The following is a 27044-nucleotide window of genomic DNA, read 5'->3' on the forward strand; positions in this document are numbered from 1 at the left end:
ATAAAATAATATGCCTTATCCTTGTTATGGTCAACACATCCAAAAGAAGTGACAGTTTTAATGTGTAAACTGTAGCAGTATCAGCACTAGATTCTTAACATGATCTTGTCATTTGGGTTCAACCAATGTCCGCCTGCTACACAGCATAGCTGATTCCACCCATTTCAGGATCAATTAATGAAGAACCAATAAATGGCACATGCATTGCCTGTTTAAAACAATGTCAAGTTGGCAATTAGTTTTGCAATCTCAGTCTTGAAGGAAAATGAATAGTAGGCAAGTGCAAGAGTAACACACCTGTTTTGATTAACACTTTTTATTTGTTATTACTTCTGCAATCCCAAACAGGTTTTTCAGCATACAATCTGAGAAATGAGACTCACCTCAACTATACTAATCATATGAGGAAGCAGGCGATCCATTCGAACTTCCAGCAACATTACCAGAGCACGGCAAACATTTTTGCGTACCTCAGGCTCCTCATCACCAGCCAGAGCAAACAGATTCTGTTGGAAAGAAGTACCAGTTGAAAATTCTCAGTTCATCTAGTTCAACTTGCATTTAAACGGACATTACTAGCAAATGAAAGTATGCAAATATGTAGTTCTCTATGCTCCCACCCTGCACCTGAGAGTACCGTTTTATTTCTTAAAGACTTAGCAAATGAACTCTTCAGACTCTCACTGTACATTGTCCACATAAATCAAAACACTGGGTAATGCTACCACTGGCACAAGAACAGCATTTCCTGGATGTTTTTTTTCTCCTACACATAAATGAAGTTCTGAAGCCAGAAAACTCTCTCCGTCCACTAACAGCAGCAAATAAAATACTCTAGATAACCCAAAATCCTACTCTTCTAATCCATGTTCAATAGCAGTATTCAGAGATCCAGATGGACTCAGCAACATGATGATCCTTGTAGTGCACTTTCCATCACAGGTGACAGACCGCCACCATTACTTTTACATCTTTATGCAGCAATTTCCTCTACTTATGAAGAGAAAACATCTTTCAAAATACTATTTTTTGGGCTTCAAGAGTGCTCAGAATAATCAAATCTCAGTACAAGCATACAGAATAAACTTGAATCCATGTGGACTGAGGCTAAGAATGGACAACCAAAAATGAGGAGTCTGGGGGCAGAGATAGCTGTAAAGTGTAATTCAGAACTCTTGATACATCGGATATGTAATTTGACTTAACCCCACAACCAAGAATGCACACCCACCTCAATAAAAGAATCTATGTGCAACATAAGAGCTTGAGTTCTGCTGATGATAAATTGATTGACACACGCAACAGCATGAGACCTACAAATGGAACAGTTAAAAATATTTTTTTCATTAGTTAAAAAACACTTTCTAAACTGTACAGAGGCATAAAAAAACATTAAGAAGCAAACTACATTGTTCAAACATTTTCTAGAGGAAAGAGGGAACAAATCTGCACACCCACACTACTAGCAAGCAAAATTATAAAATCATATTTTAAGTACCAATATATACTCTGATACAATCTAATAAATATTTTAAAATAAAGTATTCAATAAACAAAACCAGAGAAGGATAACTACACCTGTTATATTTGCTCCAAAAAGTAAGGATGTTCTTTTTGAATATGATTATTGATCGTCTCAGATATTAACAATTCCATACAAGTCAACATGGTGAAATTCTAGTATTCCCTTCTTTGTTGTTAAGTACCCAACTGCCTTTGCAGTATTTTTAGCACTTCATGAGATCAATGTATGTCAAGAATACAGCCGGAGCTTCAAACAAACATACACTTGTAGCAGGATACATACTAAAACACTAGTGGTAGGAACACTAAAAAATGAAGCATTGGTTCCTCTATTCCATTTCACACAAAGCCATTACTTAGCAGTCTTTTTCATTCTGAGATACAAAAGTCAAACTCCCTAAGTAAACACACAAGGCAAAACTACCTGTAAAGGCCTTTGAAGATCCATTAAATATTTTCACTAATCTAAATCCGAACTTCTATTCTGTTCTGGCATTTCTTGGAAGATTGCCTCATAAAACATTGTTCACAAGTTTTCTCTTGATGGATTTAAATATAAAGTATTTTACTGACACTACTAATAGCTTTCATACTTTCGCACTATCAAGTGAAACCAAACTGCAGGTCAGCAGGTGGCCTGCCTTAAACTTGGAACTGGTTTAACAGTCTCAAAGCCACAAACATCACAGCACAGGAAAAAAAGTGAATGACTATATAATGTGGTAAGGAAAAAAAAAAGCATATTTTTTTCCACCTCTCTCAGCTCCAGAAAAGTATTAAGTTTATCTTTCCACAAGAGCAAGTTAATGCTTTGTTACATATTTTTCTTAGTGTGGATCTACTTTAGGTCAGTTTCTAAATCTTACTTGAATCCTACCATGATGTATTCCAAATTATACTCTTCCTGTTAATATTCACCTACTAATATTCATCTACTACTGTTGGCAATGAAGAATTGCCACACTGCCAAGTTGAAGAATCTTTCAACGTTATTTTCAAATGGGAGTTAAAAAAACCACATTTCACAGAATCACAGAAGGGCTGAGGTTCAAGGACACTTCTGGAGGTTATCTGGTCTAATTCCTCTCCTCAAGCAGGGTGACTCAGCACCAGTGGCCCAGGACCAGACCAAATGGCTTTTGAACAACTCCAAGGATGGGGAGTCTACCACCTTTGTGGGCAACCTGTGCCAGGGCTTGGTCACTCTTCCCACAGTAAAACAGTGTTTCCTGAAGTTCTCAAGGAACCTTTTGTGTTTCAGTTTGTGACTGTTGCCTCTGGTTCTATCACTGGAAAGAGCCTGACCATACCTTCTTTGCTCCCTCCCTTCAGGTATTTACACAGGATGATGAGCTCCCCCAGTCCCAGCTCTCTCAGACTTTCCCCATAAGAGAGATGCTCTGGTCCCTTCATTGTCTTCACAGCCCTGGACTCTCTCCAGTATGACGATGTCTCTTTTGGTCTGGGCAGCCCAGAACTGGACACAGCACTCTAGGTGTGGCCTCACCTCAAAGATGAAGGGAAGGATCACCTCCCACAACCAGCTGGCAACACTCCACCTCAGGATACCACTAGCATTCCTTGTGGCAGGGGCACTCTGTGGGCTCATTCTGGGCTAAAAGCTACTGTTCTTTTTAATTAATATTAGCAATAGCAATTTAATTCTGGAATTTTTCTTCTATCCTATACTTCCGTTACTTTCAAGACATCAATACAGTTTGACAGTGAAATGATGAAACCTTTAAATTTGATTCAACTGAAAGATACGGAGCTAAATTTCGGTGCAGTTAAAGCAGAATTTTTTTGCTGCAAGAACTGAGAAACTATTATCAGCTAAAGCATTTTGACTCTCCCACTACTGAAGTGATTACAAAATGAATGCAAAATTGTTCATTCTAATCAAAATATTAAGTTCTAACCACAGCATTAAATTTCTCATAATACATGAAATGTAAACAGTTTGGTTTTCAATATCACAGGCTGACTGTACATTTGGAAGATGTATAAAGAAGTAAGGCTGTTGTATTAACTAAGCAGCTGAACATGGAAATTACTGATGCATGGAATCTCTGTGGATCTCTGCAGGATCATTTAAAAAAACAAAGCATGCTTCAAACAGATCTATGAAATAGCAAATTTGCTGTTCACATAAATATTTTTAAATCATATTTTAACAGTTAACTGTAGTACAATACCTAAACCTACCTAATTTTTGGACTGCTGTGCTTGAAGAACTGTAAGAACTTAGGTATCATGATATTGAGTGGTCGGTCCAATACATCACTATCTAAAATTTCAGCAGAATCTTCACATATCTTCTGAAGAGCACCAAAAGCACCCTGGTTAGAAAAAACAAAAACCACCTTCTTTCACATTCTGAAGACAACAAAATTTCAGGTTTTGTACAGAACAAGTAATTTCAGCAGAGCACAGTAAAAGTAGTTAACACAGTAAATGCAGCCATCTAAATACGGAGTTAAATTGAAACATCCTTAAAGACTTTTTCTTTTAGCACTTTATACTGGCATCTCTAAGGTCTCAAGCTTGGCAAGTCAGTAATGGATAAGTGGTAATTTTAATTTTAGCATTCAACAATCATCTATTCAATAATATTTTAAAAAATGCTTAAAATGTAATTCTTGTTTGCAAAATAAATGTCCAAGTCCAGAAGTATCCAATTCAATTACACATATGATTGTATTTTGTTAATTTGTCATGGGGCAAAACAGAACTCTGGATATAATGGTCAATCTGAGTTTCAAATATTTTTTTTCTTTTATCTTGAGAAAGCAGCACTAGACCACTACATAACAGCATGGCATCTCAGACTATTATCCCCTCTCTGAGGATTATTTTCTATAAAATGCTTCACACACTTTCATGTAGACAATATCAAGTAATTAAAGTTGTGTCAACACATTTCTATTTTTTAAAAATCAGACTATGCTTATTTTTTCTCCTCATAGTTTAAAACTAAGTTAATAAATACCAGTGCTAAGTCGGTATTTATTTATGTTCCTCCATACACCCTCAAAAAACCAGTTCATTTAACCATGACATAGCAATGACAGATTCCTTTTCCAGATTAAGTTACAAGAAGAATGAACACTTATTTTAATTAAGAGAAAATTAATAGAATCATAGCATGTCCTGAGTTGGAAGGGATCCACAAGGATCATGGAGTCCCAACTCCTGTCCCTATGTATGACAACCCCACAGTTCACAGCGTGTGTCTGAAGGTGTTGTCCAGTCTCTTCTTGAACACTGTCAGGCTTGGGGCTGTGACACCTCCCTGGGGAGCCTGTTCCAGTGCTCCAGCACCCTCTGGGGGAAGAACCTTTTCCTAATGTCCAACCTAAACCTCCCCTGGCACATCTTCCTGCCATTCCCTTGGGTTCTGTTGTTGGTTGCCTCAGAAAAAAGATCGGCACCTGTCCCTCCTCCTCCCCTTGTGAGGAAGCTGCAGCCATGATGAGGTGTCCCCTTGGTCTCCTCTTCTCCTGGCTGAACAAAACAAGGGACTTCAGATGCTCATCATAGGGCTTCCTCTCCAAACCATTCACCAGCTTCATAGCCCTCTTCTGGACACTCTCCAGTAGCTTTATATCTTTTTTATGCTGTGGCGCCCAGACCTGTACACAGTGCTCCAGATGAGGCTGCACCAATGCAGAGCAGAGCAGGACAATTCCCTCCCTGCCCAGCTGGCGATGCTGTGCTGGATGCAGCAAGGACACGGTTGCCCTCTTGGCTGCCAGGACACACTGTTGGCTCATGTTCAGCTCACCATCAACCAGAACCCTCAGATTCCTCTCCACAGAGCTGCCTTCCAGCATCTCATCCCCCAGTCTGTATGGACAGCCAGGGTTGCTGTGCCCCAGGTGTCAAAACCAGCGCTCGCCTTTGTTGAACTTCATGTGGTTGGTGACTGCCCAGTTCTCCAATTTGTCCAGATCGCTCTGCTAGGCCTCTCAGCTCTCGAGAGTGTTGACAGCTCCCCTCAATTCTGCGTCATCAACAAACTTACAAGCAATCCCTCAAGTGTTGTGTCCAAGTAATTTATAACCACATTTAAGAGCACTGGCCCTAAGATGGATCCTGCAGAACCCCACTAGTGACTGGTGGCCAGCCCAACATAACTCCATTTACTAGAACTCTTTGAGCCCGGCCTGTCAGCCGATTGCTCACCCACTGCACTGTGTGTTTATCCAGCTGTGTGACTGACACATTGTTCAGGAGGATACTGCGAGAGACAGTATCAAAGGCTTTACTGAAATCCAAAAAGATCATGTCAACAGGCTTCCCTTGGTCAACCAGTTGGGTAACCTTGTTGTAGAACGAAATTAAGTTGGTCAGGCAAGACTTTCCCCTCATGAACCCATGCTGGCTGGGACCAATGACTGCATTGTCATTCGGATGTTTTTCAGTAACTCCCAGAACAATTTTCTCCATGATTCTGCTAGGAACAGAAGTGAGGCTGGCAGGTCTGTAGTTTTCAGGATCATCCCTGTTGCCCTTCGTGTAGATTGGGATGTTTTCCAGCTTCCAATCTTCCAGGACCTCTCCAGATTCCCAAGAGCATTGAAAAAATCATGGAGAGAGGTCTCAATATGACATCAGCCAGCTCTTTAAGCACGCTTGGATGAATCCCATCAGGCCTCATTGACTTGTAGGGATCTAGCTGAAGAAGCAAATCCCATACAAGTTCCGGACTGATGGGGAGTTTATTGTTCTCCTAGCCATGGGATGCTGATGATGCATGAGAGATTAGGCATCACAGAGTGGTAACTTCAGGACAGTTCTCAGATGAGATGCTATGACTAGCCATCTGCAGTCCTATTCTGCTTTTATGTAAAGAAAACAAATTTGTTTGAATGAACAGTAAGAACATGGAATGCAGGCGGAAGAAATTTGAGCCCTGTTCTGAGGATAATATATGTACATGTATACACACTCAATACAATACAAATACCTAGTGACTATGCACAGAGACAAAAACAATCAAATTCAGATTATAATCTTTTTTCTGTAAGTATCCTTACCTCACAGGTATTGTAATCCTCAGAATCCAACAGGCTGCAAAGCTTTGGTAAGAGTTCAGGCCAATTCTGTAATTCCCCTTTTGAGGCAATGGTTGTTATCAGAATGCCTAAAGGAATCAAAGGGATGAATTAAATGAGATCTGTGATACTGTGATCTCACATACTTTCACGTTTCATATCAATTTTTCTCATTTTTCTTCTCTCGAAAGTATAAGGAGTTAAGAAATTTCTTGGGTTTTTTAAGAACTGGCAAGCATAAAAAGAGGAAGCACATTTAATTATAAATGGTATTTGAAGGGCTTTTAAATGCAAAGGTGTTCCTTCTTGCAATCATGAAGATCTCAGGCATGAGAAATGAAACACAAAGTAATTCCTGTTAAGGAAATAATCACGTCAAAACACTGAAGGGCAGCCTTGGATATAAATTTAATAAACACTCTACAAATATTGACCTCCAGTAATTATAGAGTACTTCCCTCAAGTCACCTCTTCTTCATCATGATACAAAAGCAAGAATGTGGAAGTCTATCATTGAATAAATTAACAACTCAGTGCTACATTATATGTTCACAACTTCACTGTCTTTAGACAAAACATTAAGGAAACATTCTAACACTGAGATACCTCCTAAGAGCTTACACACTATGGCAGGTCATTCAGTGATCAGCTGTAATAGTTGGCTGATTGAGACCCAGTAAATAGATAGGTCAGACCAAAGAGCCACTAATTCTGTTTCCAGCTCATACAGAAATACCAGAAAAAAACTAATTAGGTGACAAGACAGGGAAGGCTGCTTGTCAACTGGGACTGGCTTTGCATGAGTCCATTTTGTCTCAAGACAAAATGAAGCTGCTAGCATAGTCGGTCATTCTATTGACAGTTACTTTTAATAAGTATGAACACGGAAAAACTTGATACTACTAATCTCCCAAGCGACAAGTAATGAAAAAAGCTTTCATAAGCTTTCTCATTGTGGCAATCACAATAAATAATTTTAATTTAGAATAAAATATTAAAATTCCTGTTAAATACACAAAAACACAGGACAACATTACAGAGCAAAGAACATGCTGGACAGTAATACAGTAATTAAAAGTTGTTTTGCATCATGTTTCCTTTGATGCAATATGCTGTAGAACCCACAAAGACTAAGGGCAAAAATGAAGACAAGAGGTAAACCACAATTTTACAGCTCCATTAGTTTGTATCCAGTTCTCTTCACAACTGCAACAGAAAAGATTCCCAAATGCCTATGGAGATCTATAGAGTCTTAAAGACTGCATTTCTCCTGAATATTATGGTCCTGCAAAGAATATCAGATGCATTAACAGAAAATACTTATTTTACAGTTGCTGGATCTTAATGATTTTTTTTTTTTTTCTTTTAAATTAAACTGAACTTCACAAAAAGAACAAAATAAACAAATTTCCTTGCCTCCTAGACAAAATAAATTGTCTCCCTTGCTTAGATCTGGTTTATTTGTAGACTTAATATGGGTTTAGAAACAAACATAAGAATGAAATGCCTTGAACTCCTCTGGAATAACATGTGGCAGAAGTTATAAGTCTAAAGTAAGTCGGTAGATTCAGAAAAAGAGTTGGCACAAGACCCTTTCAAGGTTGTAGAAGTGGTTTCAGAGGATAACAAGTGGTCTGGCTATACTTGTAGTATATGCAAGCTTTCACAGGTGAAAGAAGGACTATTTGAAAACTACTTAAAGCGTTCTTCAAAAAGGCTTATCCCAGACAGCAACAGGATAACCTAGGTGGAAACACTTCCAGATGCATAGGCAAGGAGTGAACTGAGGCCACTGCCGTATTACAATTAATGTTGTTTTGCAGGACTTTGGAAAAAAAGCAATGAAGTACGGTACTGTAAGTTAATTTGCTCTTATTGTTAGCTGATAATTTTGAGACCAGAAAAGAATTTAAATTGTTCAACTCTGATTTGCATTGACCAAAAAAAACCAAAAACACCCCACCCTAAATGCTATGATGGATGTGAACTTGGCGTTGTATGAAGCTGTATTTCAAAGTTGCTAGAATATGAAGTGATTTGGGTCTAGGAAAATGGAGTAATGGATTGATGTTTAATATGTTGTTTTCTGACATCTGTAAATTGTAAAAGGTAAATGGAACTAAGGAATGTAGCTATTGTTGAGCTAATCGGAATTGTGTATAAAGTGTATTATGGTCGGAATGAAATAGGAAAACGAAAAAGCAAAATATCCCAGGCCTCTGTCAAGCTGCAAGATAAACTCAGCTCGCTGTAAGTGAGGAGTTCGCCAGAGCCTCCCACTTCATACCAGCAATTATGCCACCTGCGTAATTTGGTTGTATCTAAACTGCAGCAAGAAGAAAAAAAAAATAAAATGGAAAAACGTGGTTACCCACTGCTAAGTGGAGAAAGGGGGGCTTTATTCCACCCGCTCTCTCTTTTTTTTTCCTGGGGTGGTGTCATTCATCCTTGTTGTGGCGCTGCATTGCTTCTCAGCTTTGAATCAGGGGTTGTTGGTGCTGTTTCTTTTTGCTTCAGTCTTGTTTCTTAGGTTTCAGCAAGTCTGGGGACAGAGCTCATCATTTTACCTCCTTGCTGAAGTTGGTCTTTTCACACTGGACAGCTTTGGGGAGGAGGTCAGAGTGCTCAGTGCTTCTCTGGGTCAGAATGGTACTAATTTGGGTGTGGAGTGGAGCCAGGCTGGTTTGATGTGGAGTTTGAACTGATTTGTTTTCATGCTGGGCAGAAGATCCTGCCATCTCAGACAAGGGCGAGAGGGAGGTTTTATTCCCCCCACATCCCGCCTCCCCCTGCCAAATGTTACTACTAGAGAACTGTAATACTGCATGAAGGAGTCTGAGGGTGAAATTTAAAGGCATTGCCAGTGGATCCATAGTTCTAATGAAGCTAGGAAATTAAACCAATTTTATTTTTTCTTTAATAAACTTACTTTGTGGTAACTAGTTATAAGAAACTTCTTTATAAATTCACCATGCTAGTTTTTGCAGTCATTTTTTAAGAGGCCATTTTTCAGAGACCAATGGAATGCCAAATTTGGAATAAAGTTTTACAATATGAATTCTTATATTTGCCAGAAAGTCCTATACCTCTCTTGGGTCAAGATTTGTTAAGTAAATTGTAAGCTCGAATAACGTTTTCTGAAAATTCTGTTTAGTTGCATGTCCTAGAAGAGGCTGCTTGGATGGTGCAGATCTGCTTGCTGCAAGTGAGAAATCTCCAAGGAAATTTCAAATGCTGTATTTCCATTAGTATTGGCAGACAATCTTTTGGTAAAGTCAACACTACATCGATAGAACTGAAACACGACTTCGATCCAGTAAGGGAAAACAATGTCCCATAAATATGACAACCAAAATGGACTTAAGAGACTTTGATGAATAAATTTATGACAACCTTACAAGCTGACTGCATTTGATTTGACTTGCAGATTTGTCTATTTATAGCTACAACACAGAAACAACCTGTGGCTATTGTGGGACAGTATGATAAGATTGCTAAAAGACTGATATACCGATGGTTACTCTGATCAAGAAATGCTGGGAATGAATTTAAGTCTTAATAGGCCATGATCCTTTTGTCATGTATGTACCATTTGTGAAATCTAATTTTGATTAATTTGTAATCTATGTCCTCATAAATTGCACTAGCTGATTTTCTTAACAGCACAGCTTTTGGGATGCCTAAGTGTACATTGCTGCAGAACCTGCATAGCTTTCACATCAGGTCACTGACCATACTTGTATTTGGTCTAATCCCATATGTTTGCAGTTTTTGTTGATGGTTCAGGGAAGTCTCATAAAGCTGTAGTGGTTTGGCCTGAAGATAAAAATTGGCATCATTCTGTAAAAATTATTGAAGGTTCAACCCAATTAGTAAAACTTGGTGCAGCTTTACTTAGAGCTTTTTAAGGAGGATCCTCTAAATTTGATTTGTGATTCTGAGTATGTAGTCAAGGTCCAATGCATGCATCTGATTCTGAACTGGTTTTGTTTTAAAAACAAAAAGGGGGAGAAGTAGGGGAAACACCACAAAACTCATTATGAAAAGCACTGTATGTGATGAATCACTTATATCTAAGTGATGCAGCCCCAATTAGACCTGTGATTAAACACTTTGCAAATTTGACACAAAAACATGCTAAATCAGAAAGAACCTATATTAGTTACGGTCAAATCACTAGTTAATGGTCAATGGAAAAGGTTACATCAATTGATAACGTGAGGGACAGGCTACGCTTGTGTCTTTACAGATCAAGGGCTGCAATGGTTGCCGGCACGAAACATGAAACCTGTGCTGTCTTCCTGACAATGACTGCTGCAGCTGCTGCATTTTGGATGCCTGCACAGACAAAGACTAACATGTAGATTACTTTAGCCAACGTGACTGACCAGGACTCCATATGCCTAGCTATGGTGTCTCTGGAAAACCCATTCCACACATGCTTGGTTGGCATCCCCCTTGACAACTACAGGCAGCAGCATCACACAACGGTTTCAAAATAGTGGTTGGTGCAGAGGCATTGCAACAAACCGTAATAATACCAACACAACACTCTGGATTAATTGCCTCCCAGAAGCAGATATTGAACCACAGGAACTGGAATTACCGCGACCTGTGCCTATGGACGCTTGTATACAGTTGGTTTGTGAAAAGTGTCAGGACAATATGCTAAAGCATGAATGGATAAAACTGCAAAATGTTAATGCTAATCTTGGTGACTATAGAAAATAAACTCGGTGGTGCAATGCCTCGCAGAAGAGTCCAAGGGGTGCCGTTAATAATGTGGGACAGAGACCCTGAAAACTCCCGTATGGTGTGTTCTTGATCTGCGGAGACAGAGCCTGGCCAGGAATTCCTTCTAATGCTGTCGGAGGACCATGTAGTTTGGAAGAATTAACTCTCTTAATGCCCAATGTATCCATGATAATAGATCCCAGAAAAGCAACACAAGAAAAACGCTTTTTGCATATATATGTAAGTCAAAACGTGATGATAATGTACATCTTTGGGGATTGGGATTAAGGGTTTTAGGATCTCTTGTACCTGATGTTGGCACAGCTAAAGCTTTAAATACTTCAGAAAAATCAGGATGCTGGTTAGCTAAGCAAACTAACAGAACTTCTAAGGTGTGAAGTGGGCTTTTGTTAGATGTAGATTCTGTAAGACACGCTACACCGTAGAACAGAGCTGCATTAGACTTTTTGTTATTAGCTCAAGGACACAGATGTGAAGATTTTGATGGGATTCGTTAAATAAATTGCTTAGTGGTTGGGTGCTTTTAGGATGGTTGTTATCAGTAGTGAAAACGGGACTGCTTGTTTTGATGATTGTTGTGGTTGTGTTACTAACATTGCCATGCATGATTTCTCTGCTGCAAAGGGCCCTGCAGAGGACAATGAAGGCGATTTTTTTAACACAAAAACAAAAAGAGGGAATTGTGAGGGACTACGGTGGGTCTGTAGATTCCCTGATGGAGGGCATGGGAACAGAAATTAGCCTTGAAGATATTAAGACCTACCCGTGAGAAAGAAGGGAGTAAAAGAGTATCCAGAGATATTAAGGTGTACTCACGAGAAAGAAGGGAGTGGAAGAGTAACACTGATGATAGCAAAATTATGAGATGTTACTGCTGTAACTTGTAACCGATAGTGAAGAGACGCATTAATTGGGAAAACTGTATAAAAATCCACTTGTGGCAATAAATGGCATCTACTACTTTCATCCTGGAAGAACTTGGTCTATGTCGTTTGTCCATCTCAATCACGACACAAAGGGTTTTAAGAACAACAAGGAAACAGCCACATAAAATTAAGTTTTAGGCATTTATGTTCACGTTAAAAGCAATCTTCATGGGCTTCTAATGAACTTCATATTCTTTCAAATATTATTTTTTCCCCACCCACGTGCTGCTTTATTTGGCCAGCAAGAAACAGAAGACACCAGAAATTAGCCTTTGTGGCTGTCTCTGCAACACTTCAGACACAGAAATGGGGACATCAGAACAATAATCAAACTAAATAAATAATCAATTTACTAGCTTGCAGCTTTTTGAAAGGTTTGGGTCAGAGCTGACAGTTAAAACATGTCCTTCCTTCTGACCAACATACTAAGCTCAAAGGTTAGAAATCTGAAAGTCTTTATAAAGATCGTCTTCAATTAGTAATGAACTTCAAAGCAATATTACAGAATCGGCTGACATTTCACTTGACAAATGTGAAATCTAACCAATATAGCAGCTGGGCTAATTGAGCAGTAAGCTATGAGAGAACATAGTTCAGAGGGATGTCAGAAATTTTTAAACACAAAAGGGTAATCATAATGCCAGCATCTTTTATGTCACTGTTTCAATTACATGCAACCCCAGTTTACAGCATTAATTCTACAATAAAAATAAATGAACATAAAGAAAAAGCAGCTATGCTTCAGTACTTTGATAACAAGTCAGGGGGAAGGTTGAGGTTTTGGTGCGGTGTTTTGCCTCTGTAGCTCCTAGAGTTGATTTCTGAACACCTTAATTCTAAAAAGTTGAACTTAATAACAAAATTCCCCCTCACAGGACAATCATTAGCTTTCACTTTCCTTCTGCAGTGAAGCTCTCCAGTTCTGCCAATCTTGTTAAAGACTCAAACTATTTCCACAGCTTGCTTTTAAGCAGGAGCTACACTAAGGGTTGACCTCATTAATGTTTACAGATACATAAAGGGTGAGTGTCACGAGGATGGAGCCAGGCTCTTCTTGGTGACAACTAATGATAGGACAAGGGGTAATGGGTTCAAACTTGGAACACAAGAGGTTCCACATAAATTTAAGAAGAAACTTCTTCTCAGTAAGGGTAACAGAACCCTGGAAAAGGGAGGTTGTGGAGTCTCCTACTCTGGAGACATTCAAACCCACCTGGACACCTTACTGTGTAACCTCATCTGGGTGTTCCTGCTCCGGCAGGGGGATTGGACTGGATGAGCATTCGAAGTCCCTTCCAATCCCTGACATTCTGTGATTCTGTAAGGTCCTGCGCAGACTAGAATCCTCAGAAAGTTTTAACAACAGTTACAGACACTTCCTAAATAGATGTGTTTATTTCCTTGTAAGTTTGTGGGTCTTCAACGTATGCAGCCATCTTTTTTGAACTTGGATCCATATTTCAACACTGGCATACAGGGGTTTTTAAACCCTTAGCACACAGCACAGAGAAGTTCCACATTGTTACTCATTTGGGGACTAAAATAGGGAAAAGGTAAGTAAGGATACAATGTGTAATTACCATTCGGTTTCAAGTCACCTTCTAAAATTGACCCTATTGTCATGCTCATTCCCTTCAGTGAGGCAATTTCTGAGGATGGGATTAATCAGTTTGCCCCCATCTTGGCCAAAGGGTAGAAGTTTTTGTCTGGTTAGCACTGGATACTAGAGACCACAAAGGAGAGTGAATGCTGCATTAAATCTTCTCTGATGCTATTTTGATGCACTTCCTCATCTTCCTCTCAGAATTCCAGAGACCTTATTTGCTACTGGCTGATTAAATTGATAGCACTTGAACTGCAAAAACTCGTATACATCTCAAACTGAAGCTTTAACTAGCATGTGCCGACTCATAATGCTAACAAGGTGGCCTAAGTAGGTAGTAATATATATATACACCTAACTAGTATCAAGAGACCAGTGTGTACTGGACCAACCTCACTATTAAAACAGAAGGTCACAAGGTTCCAACATTCAGTTACTTTATACAGCAGGGTGCAAAGCATGTGTAAAATAGCAACTCTTATACAAGCATACAGTTCAGTTGCTACTCATCTTCAGAGTTCACACATGCTTGAATAATCCTTGCAAGGATCACTTAAAGCTGAGCAGTAATTGAGCTACTAATCCACAAACATTTTGTACTGCTTGAAAACACACAACTCTGCCATCCCACAAACCAAAACTACCCAACAACCCTTAGACAGCAATCCAAATTGAGCTGTAATATTTTTTGGTCGTCTACACTGCACTGCACTGACAACTCTTAGGAACAAACAAGCGTGACCCTTCTACAACCTGAAAGGACAGAAGTACCTGCCACTCAAAGATTTGTTTCTACTGCCATTAATAAAATGGGACATTATTAAAATTCACAGCAAAGCAGTTTCACAAGTGACAAGACAGCAGGAAATAGCTATGAGATTAGCATTTTTCTCTAGTCCATAGTCTCTAAACCAGATGTCTGGAGGAAGAAAGCTACAGAAAAAGCAAAGCATTCCAAAGGAGCAGTAACTGGTAGATTATTTTAAGAAGAGTCAGCTGATACAAGCTGGGTTTCTTTCTGAACTGACATGCACCTTCATTTTATCTACTGTACTCAAATATATTTTTATTTTACTTTTTTTCTAGTTTTCTGAGTGGACAAGGAAAATTACTGCAATGGTTGTAGTCACTGGAGGAAATCATATTCTCAAAGAACAAACAGAAAAACAACTTTACCTAGAAATAAGTAAAAATAATGCAAATATGCATATTTTGTGGAAGAGGTGTACTAAACCAAAATACCTATAAAACCAGAAATCCATGTAACAAAAAACTTCTGACTGGAACTAGATGATATTTAAAGTCCATTCCAAACCAAACCTCTCTATGATTCTACAATTCTGTAATGTTCTGTACACCACACTTATCTACTGTTTTCTGACAGAAGGTAATTAAAACTAGAAACTCATTATGTGAATACGTTACGCACGGTATGACGATTCCCTGAAGGGATATGCATGTGTATGCATATGGAGGGGGTGTGGTGTAAAAAAAATAGGCTAATAGTAGTGTTTTCATTGATCCAGGTAGAATCACGGTGAAGCTATGGCAATTATCAGACGCAAACAGTTTTAGGAGTGTAATAGCTCTTTCTATCACCAGTGCACCTCTCACTCAAGTCAGTAACATTTTCAGTAGGCAGAAGACGGTAATAAGAGCAAACTTACCTACAGTAGCTCTAATTAAGGGGGAGGAATCGCCAATGTTGTTCAGACATTCACTTTTAATGAAGTCAGTTACCCCATTGGGAAAGTTGTGAAAATGTGCTTTTACATTATTCTTCAAGATCAGACCACTCAATGAACGTGTTGGTTCATCTGCAACAGAAAATAAACAGAGTCAACATTTAATCAGCTCACAAGAATAAAGCACACTTCCAGAACAATGCAACAAGAGCAAAGCTTATACAGAGATATTAGTCTTTGTTTCCTTATCTCTCCTTCCAACTACACCCATCAATTCATGTAGCAAAGTTTTTAAGGTACAGAGTTCACTGTTTCTATTTATTGAAAATTAGAATATCAGTAATACAAGTTCTACATTTTAAGAGAAAGTTTTCTACAGAGATATAGGCAAGGAATAGATCTGAATTGACAGGATATACGAGACTCATGAAAGAAATTGATTATCCAAAGACATTCAGATATTCTGATTATACTGACTGGCTTGCTGCAACACTGATACTGTAAGGAATTGATAACAGACCTGCTTTCACCGTAGTAAGATACAGAACTGATGTAGGGACTATGTAAGTAAATTCTCCACCCCCTATTCCCACATAAATATAGTATTCAACCAGCTGTTCAATTGACCTATTACATTAATAATTACAGGGAGAAGAACAAAAGTAGTCTTTAAACGATGTTAACAGGTGTTATATAGTTTGAACCATAAGAAAAAACGTGACCAGAATTAACTTGAACTGAGAAAGAATTTAAGTTTGGGCAACAGAGTTCTCTTCATCGATATCTTTTTGCCATAAAATTTCTCTAAATTACTGGGGCAAGAGTAGGAATGGAAAAAGAACAGCTTAGGTTCTTCTTTTATACTGGAGCAGACTCTCATTTGGTTCTTCAACTGAGGGCATAACTAACTTGGTATTACTTCTGAAACATGCTGAAAGTGAGATCTGGATGTTCTACATAAAAAGGATTAGTTTGCAGCATAAGAAAATTTAAATTTACAGCTTACAGCAACCCTTATCAGCACAGAAAGCTAATTTTAACTAGCTCTTTAGCCACTTGTTTGAATCTTTTTGCATGAAGCCCTGATTTGGGCAAGTAATAAGGATGTTTCGTTGTGCCAAGAATTAGTTTACACATGGATCCATTACAGGCCTTCAAAACTATTAACATTCTAACAGAGACAAGGACACGCAAAATAAAGCACAACTTTCAAATACGAAGTATTTTCAAACTAAAGCTGCTACACCACAACACCAAGACTCTCATTACAGCCACAATGGCTGAGTGACAGACATTGAAGACACCTTGTATTGTGACCTGTGCTAGTTAGGACAGGAATAGCACTTTTCACAAGGGGTCAAACTCTGATTGCTTTCCAGATATGTAATCCATTGATAGGGTACACCTTCAAGAAATCCAGTCCTCCATAAATCAAGATTTAAAGTTGTGCCCGGTGAGGAAGGCAGCCAAAGGAGTCTTCCTTTAATTTACATGTGATTCAGAGCCCTTGCAAGCCACATCAGCAGCAGCCACAGTCACAGTTAGACACAGAATACAATAGTTACTCATTCTGCATCAGCCAGCAGCATCTTCTTGGGGTGAAGGAAGCCAGAGTGCCAACCAGAGCCTGACTGGAGTACTGTACATTAGCCACTATTAGAATAAACACCAGCATGAAAATATTGAACAGTGCATTAAGGAAAAATATCCATACTTTAGAATGCCTAGCTGCAATTACAAAAGGGACAAAGCAACAGCTTCAATTTAACCAAGCAGGCATACAGATGCTATTAACTTCCCTGTGTCAGAAATAGGCAGATTAGCCAGCCGGTTTAGATAAAAATCAAGGTCACATTAAGGTGAAACTTCAGCATCATTTTTATCTTCATGAACTCTTCTAGGGTATGCAGCAGCATGAAACATCTTTAACACATTCCCTTTGCCAAGATAACAGAAAGACTATTTTTCATAAGTGTTTATGCCACAGACTTGCAACAAAGATTCCACAGGACTCAGTGACAGTCACATCTCTGACAAATGAAAAAGAAATCATGAAGCAAGAAAAAAAAGGAAAGGTTAAAAACAAAAAGCAAAACAATTTATCACCATGCTGAGAGGCAACAAGCAAAATCACAAAGGTGAACTTAGTGCTTAACACCAACCACTTGAAGCACAGAATCTGACACTTAGGCGTCTAAACAAACAAAAAACCCCCAAAACAAACAAAAACCCCAAGCCCACCACCAAATCAACCATACCACAGTTGAAATCTTAGTTTGACAAGAAAAAAAAATTCTGATATGACTACACAAGGATATTTATGGAATCCAGGGTGTTCAAGAACTTAACGGCTACACTGTCAAAATACAGTAACATATGGTCTGGATGGAGCTCTTTCTGTAACACCAAGATTGTGGACAGATGGCCTAAGAGCTGAGTAAGACACTCTTTACTCTTCATAGATTCCATGACAAGTTGTGTCAGCCATATGCTTCAGCCATCAAAAAAGACCATAGTCTTGCCTCCTTCTGTCTCAAGTCAACCTGAAAGCATAGAGAGTTCACAAGAACATATAGTACAAGAAAAAGAAGGGAAGTGAAACAGACCTCCGGCATTTGATGTTATCTTTTCTGCCAAATCTGTTCATCAGTGGAAGATTCCCCTGTCACATTGCCTCACCTTACATTAAAACCATATCACATAATCATGATTCGGTTCTCAGTAAATTTTCAATTGTTGCAAAACTAACACTAGTTCCATATTGTAATGGTTTACAGACAGAGCAAATGGACACACAGCCACATTACAGAGATATCAATTATTTTAGGGCTACTGCAATGCTTTTAAAAACTAGCGTGTGTCCTCAAACAGTCTTATTTCCTATAATGAAAGTTTGCATGACATAGGCTGCATATGTGAAAGCAACACGGTTTTTGTAGCTCACCTGTAAGTCTAGGTGAGCATTTGTTTTTAGTTACCAGGTCTTTTCATCCTTTCTTCCTTAGAGTGTAGTTTTCTAGATTGCTAGAGGAACTGAGCAACTGGGATAAGGGTAGTGCTTATACATTCACAGACTGTGATACAGTGATTATGAGCAGGGCTATATTTTGCCCTATTGCTCTTGCAATATTGGCAACTTTAAATGTTAGTGTCAGACTTTTTCTAAAGAAAAAAAAAAAGTGTTGATTTTAGTCTTAAAACTGTAAAGCTCTTTTTTTGGAAATAAGCTGTTTTTCTTTGTGTTTTAACTAGTGATATGGACTTCACATGTACAAATACAAAATGAGATAAAAAAGATGACTAGCATTACTGTTGCCCATGAAGATTTCTGATCCATTAATGAGAAACTGTCTCTTAAAAGAGGTAAAACAAACAACAAAAAAAAGATAAATAAGGATCCCACTAGAGCATTATAATATACAAAGTATAATATGAATAATTTATTTTGTCCTAACGTACAAGAATACAGTACAGAGATACTGTCATAAGCTTCCCAGCAGAAAAAGATCCTATTTTTTTTTTTTTGATGTTAAACTTCTAAGTAACCTATAGTATAACATTTTTGGCTTACACTAGTATGATTTACTATCATGTCAGAAGCAGAATTGATGATGTTTCAAATCATTCTGTGTAAGTAAAATACAAATGACCTTGAAATGTGGTGGCTAGTGTGAAATCAATCAGTGCTCAGTTGACTCATGTGAGTCATGGAAAACAGTTTGACACAACTACCTAAGCTTAGGAACCTCTGTAAGACACCAAAACAAAGCAGAAAATGTTCCACTGATGCTGAGTGTCGCATATTTATTGAACAATAAGCAGCAACAGCTATGTTTTCAAATACAGTTTTGTAAATAGAACTGAGATGCAGACAATATGAGAAGGGTGTCAAACTGCTGGCCAACAATTAGGTTGTTGGTTAGTTACAGAAGTTTCTGCATTCTAGCTAATAATGACCACAGGTCAATCAGAATGCCAGAATTTGTACATCTCTACAAGCTTGCAAAACCACAAAAAGTTGGAAGAACTAAACCTCTGGTTTCAGTCCTATTTTCAGCCTCTCTATCGTAACCACGCAAACTGGCTGTCTCAGCACTTTTCTTCTCTAATCCCATTTTATGTATCATCTCCTGATCATGCAGTTAAACCAGTGCTGGAATTCTACCAAGAGCAGAAGAATCCTTAATAAGAAGTGGAGATTCAGTGTGTTGGGAGGAGGATTCACTACAAGGTCCCAAATGATGTAACAAATGCAGGGTATTCTTGCAGTTTGCAAACATCTAAAAAATAATGCCATCTCTCTTTGGTGTTTATATGTTAAGGAAAGGGGTGGACAAGTGCCTTAGCGCTAAGGCAGCTGCACAGGGAAAGGAAATGACAAGCTTCCCAAGGGAAGTTGCTTAGACAGCATTTGGCAGCAAATTACTTAGCACTAAGAGTCATCAAGTTATCTCAAGAAATGCTCAGATAAATAGAAGTTTTGTCACTCTGAATATATGAAAGGAGAATGTTATATACTAAAACGTGACAATCTGTCATATGAATAGCTGTTGGAACACAAGGATTAATTGGATGAGTAAATGGAGGCTATGTTATAAAACTGAGTAGTTCAGAATACTGTTCAAACTGCTAAGTGAGTACTGGAAAGTACAAAATACATGATGCTCACCTACACTGTTGTTTTAAAGGCTGCTGTGAAATGGAATTTTTGACTACTACTCCGTCTGTCTGTATCCTATAGGTATAGCTTAACAGAAAATTGTGTGGCGGCATGAATGTATAGATGTTGTAATAAAGCCAGACTACTCTGTTTCTCTAAAAGCCTTTCTTGTCAGTAAGGCTTCTTCCCCTATAATGCCAAATTATTCAAGACAATAGCTTGCCATTTTTTATTTCCAAAGCCTGTAGTCTGTGTGTTTCCTAATTTTTTTTTTCCATTCTGTCTGACTTTTCTGGAGACTACAAGCAGATTTTCAAACAACAACATAAGGTTGCACTCTGGTGAATGGCAGAATAGAGTTTTGGCACTAGCAGAGGTGTTCTTCCTAAGCAGCTGTACATCTAGCTACAATAATAAATTAGAGACCTTGAACTTTCACCTTTATACAATTTCATCTTTTATTATTTTAGATACTGAATTTTTTTCTAGTGTTTGGGTAAACAAGAGTTCTTACTAGGAACAAAGTGACTGACCCTCTGCTACTCAGAGCACCAGTGAAAACTAGACTATATCTAAGAAGCTTTGATGTGTGACCATACTACTCTACCTCTTCTAATTAATTTGAAATCCATCTTCAATTTCTTTAGTTTTCAGTTTCTACCTACAACTTAATCAGCCTCCTTTCTTTGGGGAGGGAGGAAAATCAGGAAAAACTGTGAGTGCTTGACATTTTGCAATGCTTAAAGCTCCTGAGACTTAAAGCTTGCCAGTCAGAATTATCTCTGATCAGCAGTATATCTTCTGATTCAGAGAAGAACAGCCACCAGTTGAAGTCATGGCAATCCTTCTTCCTTGGAGATACCAAAACAAAAATGTGTACTGTTAAACCTGTACCTGCTTGAAAAGCCAGTGTGTGCACCTCAGATAAAGCAGACAACCTCACTAGGAAGAGATGGTGTTGCCCAGTCCAGTGCTGCAGGGCTAAGCTGTTTTTAGCTGCCTATACTGAGCTGAATACAGACAGAAGTCATTACTGGTACTTATGACTCTGTCATGGCACTATTGCTCCTGAATAACTTCTGAAAGCAAAAGGTACAGCTGAGTAAAATCTTCTTGTGGTTCTGAAGCATGAGATTTATGTCATTATAGAAGAAAGCAGCTTAAAATTATTTGCTAAAGCAGCAGTAATGTTTAGTTAGTTACTGATATTAGCATCAGACTGCAGGATCAAGATGTGCTTTTATATGGCTCCTTAGATTACTTTCAGTAAAGATATTCAACGCTGGAGCTCGCAAAAAATGCTGTGCGTAATATTCTTCGTGGTATTGGAAAATATTTCTGTTCTTTTTCAGGGTTCTGCTCCCTTTGGTCATTAAAGGAAAGGTATTTTTATTTGCGCATGAGAAGTGGTAACGAGCATTCCACTATATGGTTAGATTTGGCTTCATGATAGTGGTCAGCTAACCAAATGCACCTGCTCCAGGTCTGCAAGATAACAAACATGCTGAAACTGTAATACCACCCTAATGCCTCACAAGTCTACTTTCTGAAAATGTAGAAAGAGGGTGGTGCTGCTGCTTCCTAGGAGCCACCACAGCTGAAATCTGACACCAGCACACAGCCTCATGAGTAGCAGGTGCCATTTTTTCAGGTAAGAGGTACCTCAGAACTGCACTGAATCAAGTACTGCTTAGTGGACAGAAGTGCCTTTATAAATCACACCAGTAACACATTCTGTTGAAAAACACCACACCAGGGATGCTTGATACTGGCATTTTAAGTACATTTAGACATGACATAAGAAACAACCGAACACCGCTGAGTAGGAAACTCTGACTTAAACAAAGAAACACCCCATGCAGCAGACTACATTCAGGTCATAAGATGCACTAAGGAAAGGTTTCAAGTAACTGCCTAATTACCTCCAACTTACTCCCCAAAAGTCATTTATTGTGAGGCTAGCACTCAAAACCATGATAACCACTTGCTCACTGCCTCTCACCCCCAATAGGGAAGAAATGAAAGGGAAGGGAGAAACTCATGGCTCGAGATAAAAACAGTTTAATAAGATAACAAAATACTAATATACTACTAGTAATTATATATATATAAAATGAAAACAGAATATAGAAGACATTCAACGCAACTCCTTATGAACTCCATTCACATCAAGCAGCCAGTCCCAGGCAGCAGCACATGGTCCTGAAGAGCCAATACCAGAGAGAGAAAAGAGGAAAAGGTAGAAAGGCCCGGAGACCTCTGCAAAATGGCAGAACAACAAAAAGCCAAACTAAAGGGTCAACCAAAATGGAGCAGAACAGGAACAGGTCTCACAAGCCAGAAAAGTCAACTCTCATTAAATATAAAGTATGACGGTAATGGCATGGAGTATTTTCATTGATCAGTCTGGATGTCAGTCAAGCTCTGTCCCATACCTGCCCCCCTTACTCGCTGCCTCACACCTGTGGGCAGAGTGCTCAGAACATCCTTGGCTCCTGGGCAATAACTATGGTAACTGTTGTTACATACTCTTTTTTCCAACTCAAAACCACTGGAAAGTTACTTGAAGAAAAATACTAATTCTGTCCCAGGGTGTTGTTAACTAAATCCAAAAAATGATCGTGCTAGCTACAAAAAAAAAAGAGAAAAGTTTCTAACCTCACGAAGAAAATTAACTCAATTTCAATTAAACCAGCAAAACAAGCTATTCGAGAGAAAATATTAATATATTACAAGACTCACTCCCAAAATGCTCACAGTGAACAGCACTTTTAAAGAACCACTAATGTGATTAAGTACATGAAGGCACTAGGCCAGTCAACAGGCCAAAACACACCAAAGCTGCCTGGGAGGACTCTCAGAAAGGTACAGGGCATGGACCTGCAACCAACACTGAAAAAACTGCTTGAGTAGTTAACTCGAAGGGATCTAGTACTGCTAACTGAGAATTAATCTGTTTCCAGAGGAGACTAAGACATTCGTGGAGGTACCTGTTCCCAGGCTTCTGAAAGGAAGCTGCCTGAGGAGTCTTCTGGATGTTGGAGGCAGGTCCATGTGATGTCATGGTCCTGGGAATTCTTATAAACATCTCCAGGAGTGTGCTGATCTCCTCTAGAGACAGGTGAATTCTCGGGTGGCAGTCCCAGACTCTTCTAATGTAGCTACCCAAAGACCATTGTGTAATCTGGGAAGAGTCATGCCCAGTAGCTCTTTGAGAATTTTCTCTGTGACCAAGAGGTTGTTATTTTACTTCTTCTTTTTCAATGTTTTCCTTTTATGGGCTTCAGGGATAGGGAACGATAAAACAATGGAGACTGCATACTCTGATTCTGGATGCTCAGAATAAGGAGCTCCAAGACAGCATTCCTGAAGCAATGAATCTCATAATTCAATCCACTGAATAACTTCAAAGTTTTTTTTCAAGTTTTTAAATAAATAAATAAATAAACAAACAAAGAAACTGTCAATTCTCACATGTGGTATGAATGCCATATAACTACTTGGGAGAATCTTTTTACTTAAATCTGCACTACAATTTCCCTATAAAGGCACAGAAGGAAAAAATTAGCCAACATACAAGGAAAAAACACAGAATTTTTAGTCACATGACATAATATATTATCTCATAACTTGGTTTCTCTTAAAATATTTATGCACCTCAATTACTTTATGCATTCATTACTAAAACTCAGTCAGGCTTAATTTCTTTTTATAATTCTTCATATATCTGAAGAGAAAAAATGTTTTGCTGTTTTTTAAAGTAGGACACTACATACGTTATACAGCATTTTAAACTGCAAGGGTACATTAATCTGACCTGACTTCTGAATTGCATTGCAATCAGATTCACTCCTGGGCAGTTATTTTAGTCTGTTTATGAAGACATCATGCAGGATGATAGTATTTGAGAGAGGTGAGGATGGTGGTGTTGGTAAGGGGGCATTTGTTTTAATTAAACAGCTATATCTGCTGAACCACTTTTCTGGATTAATCCTGATCAAAGATACCTTCCTGAAACTAGTAGCTAGTGAATTAACACCTGATGTCACAGAACGGTCTTCTTTTTTTTTTTTTTGGCTCAGCTTTGAAGATCTTTCAACAGCAACATGCCAAGAAAGTTCATAATGGAATGGAGTCATGAAAACTGCTGTTCAAATAAACTTTAAATTCCAAGCCTCATCAGAAGACATTCACATCAAACCCACAAGACCACTTTTGATCCCAGTCATAGTTTATAAAAAGCCATTTCAAATTACGCTTGCAGAGCAAGATGAATTATTAGTGTCATGATTACCAGAAAATAAATTGCCATCTGTGCAGACTTCTATTGAAACAAAAACTTGGGGGGAGGGAGGATGGGGACAGGACCTTCCTCCATGGTAATGTTCCATGTCAAAATACAGTACTTGGAACAACTAAGTCATCACATGAATGAGATCAAGAGTTGCAGAGACACTGCTCTATCTTCAACTGGTTTACAAAGTCCAAAGCATTTTAGAAATAACCTCAGAAGACCATCCTTAAAGCCTATGATAAAGGCAATAGTAGTGTGCTCAATCTCAGCTCATTCATCTTCTGACTAAGAGTTCACCCCAAGGATTCTGACCCTTGACTGCAGGAGTCTTACACCACACCATGAACAGCCCACTAAGATACTACTCTGTTGAGACTGAAGACTAGAGTTTCCACATTAGGACAGGGTGAAGAGTCAGTCAACAAAACACAATCCAAGATCAGAATCACAAAGGCTTTGCATAGCTGCAACAGGATAGATAACTATGGCTATATCCGCCAGTAGAAAGATATCAGGACCATCAGGCATCCATCTCAATATTTTCCCATTAGCCTAGGTCCTGCCCAGAACCCAGTGGAGTCAAATACAAGGCTTCACAGAAACTGTGCACAAACTAACCCCGTCCTCTGTGTCTTTTCTAAGACGGATAAAAGGCAGATCTGAGAAAAGACATACATGGTTCAGGAATAAAGGATGGACAGTTTGAATTGTAACCAGAATATCATATGTGTAGTTCCATTCTTTTTTCACCATGTAGAGGCATTAGGTATGTCAAATCTTACCTATGAAGTGGTAGACTTTGACACCACTTCTGTTCTTGCAGTTTTCATATAAAGCATCCACCAACATGAATGCCCTACCAGACCAAGTAGAATGCTGTATCAGTTCTGACCTCATATAAAGACAGTCTCTTTGATAACAGGCAAAGAATGGATACATGCAGAAACATTGTAATCTCTACAGACTATGACTACTAAGTCCCAATGTAGCTAGACTGGAACGGTGAAATGTTACAAGAAGGCAACACAGTAGTCTTCGAGATGCAAGTAGGCCATGTCATGTCATGCATGGTATTCTGATACAACAAAGTATTACAGCAGAATTATGACAGAGTCATCACACTCAATGCTCCCTAACTGACCAAGTGAAATTTGTGAAGACTAGAGAACATTCTCGGTGAATGACAATGGCCATCATATTTTGATTATTTGGTACTAGGCACATCCAACTCTCATTCACAAAGTTCAGGCTGCTGTATGGCGCAATTCCAGGTTAAAAATAACAGGAAAGCATCCTACAAAAGGATAAAACAGATGAATTAAGAAGGAAGCTATTTTTGTCAGTCTGCTTCAGATGGGAAGAAAAAAAGGGACCTTATAAATATTCATTTACAGAAAGTAAAATAAAACAAGGCTTTGGTACAGACTTTAGGAGTTCCATTGTTATGGTCAACAATGTCAAAACAAACTCAGAATTTCCACTTACAGTATTAATTGTCTGTATTATGAAACCTAGAGATCCTTCCTCTGACCTGCCTCATGCTTTGGATGTCTTGGACAACTGCCTCAATGTACCTTAACTAGAGACTAGAATTGGCCTTGGCAAGACAGCTCACAGGACACTAGGAGAAAACAAACTAACCACCACCACACAAACACCCACAATGAACAACAAAACCAACACTATGGCAGGGCATTATCACTACATTATCTGCCAGGTGTTAGATCTGCCAAAAGAAGAAGGAACACCTGTACTAACAGATCATCTGAGTAATATTATCATTGACAGATAAATTAGTAAAAGCCAGCTTCTTTCATTCAGATATTTTTCAGTTAATCTAGACTCCATCTCACCCAACTCAAGAAGATCGCTGAGCACTATGCCTTTTGGTAACTACATTCTAGAGACCTAAATCTCAATGTTTAATGACTTGGGATCATATTTTATTCCATCTGCTTGCTTTATGACTTCCAGGACTGAATGCTGCTTCCTTGACATTTTTTTATATTCTGTGACACTGGTAACACTGGGGTTAATCCAGATTCACAACACTATTTCTCGTAATGCACACTAGTTAAAAGAAAAACTCTTGTATCTAGAGTATGCATGTGCCATAGCTGCAAGCCAGGCCATGTATTTTCACTGAAGAAATGGCAGCAGAGCAACACCTCTTTCCAGGAACACCCAAGCTTAACAAACTTTTGACAGCTTAACAAGGCTCATAGAATTTGAAAACAAAACCAAGAAAACCACCTCATATGTGTAGGAGTTCCACAATAGACCTAAAACTAGCAAGTCACAAGCATTCAGACACAGAAGCAGCAGGCCTCGGTGAAACAGCCAGTTTGCCTGCAAAATTATTTGCATGCAGAGGCATAAGACTCAGGCCAAAGACAATTTGGTACAACGTCTGTTGCAGTGAAATAAGGATATTTAACAAACATTTAAATCAACCACTACAGAATTCCCACACTGAAGAGCTGTCACCTAAATGAATCTTTAGGCATAGTTTTCTCAGCAGTGGTTTCAACAGTGGCAAA

General features: G+C 38.7%; 1 protein-coding gene across 2 annotated transcripts in view; it reads right to left on the bottom strand.

The window, feature by feature from the left end:
- TNPO1 (transportin 1) overlaps nucleotides 1-27044 on the bottom strand; it is a 66945-nt gene that overhangs the window by 32604 nt on the left and 7297 nt on the right. For both annotated transcript variants that reach the window (XM_080362228.1, XM_080362227.1), the window contains 5 exons: nucleotides 15533-15682; nucleotides 6564-6670; nucleotides 3730-3863; nucleotides 1232-1313; nucleotides 384-506 (listed from right to left, as the gene is read on the bottom strand). In XM_080362228.1, coding sequence (XP_080218354.1) covers nucleotides 384-506; nucleotides 1232-1313; nucleotides 3730-3863; nucleotides 6564-6670; nucleotides 15533-15682 — 596 coding nt within the window. The remainder of the gene's footprint in view (nucleotides 1-383; nucleotides 507-1231; nucleotides 1314-3729; nucleotides 3864-6563; nucleotides 6671-15532; nucleotides 15683-27044) is intronic.

This window comes from Nesoenas mayeri, assembly GCF_963082525.1.
Source record: "Nesoenas mayeri genome assembly, chromosome: Z".
Lineage (NCBI taxonomy): Eukaryota > Metazoa > Chordata > Aves > Columbiformes > Columbidae > Nesoenas > Nesoenas mayeri.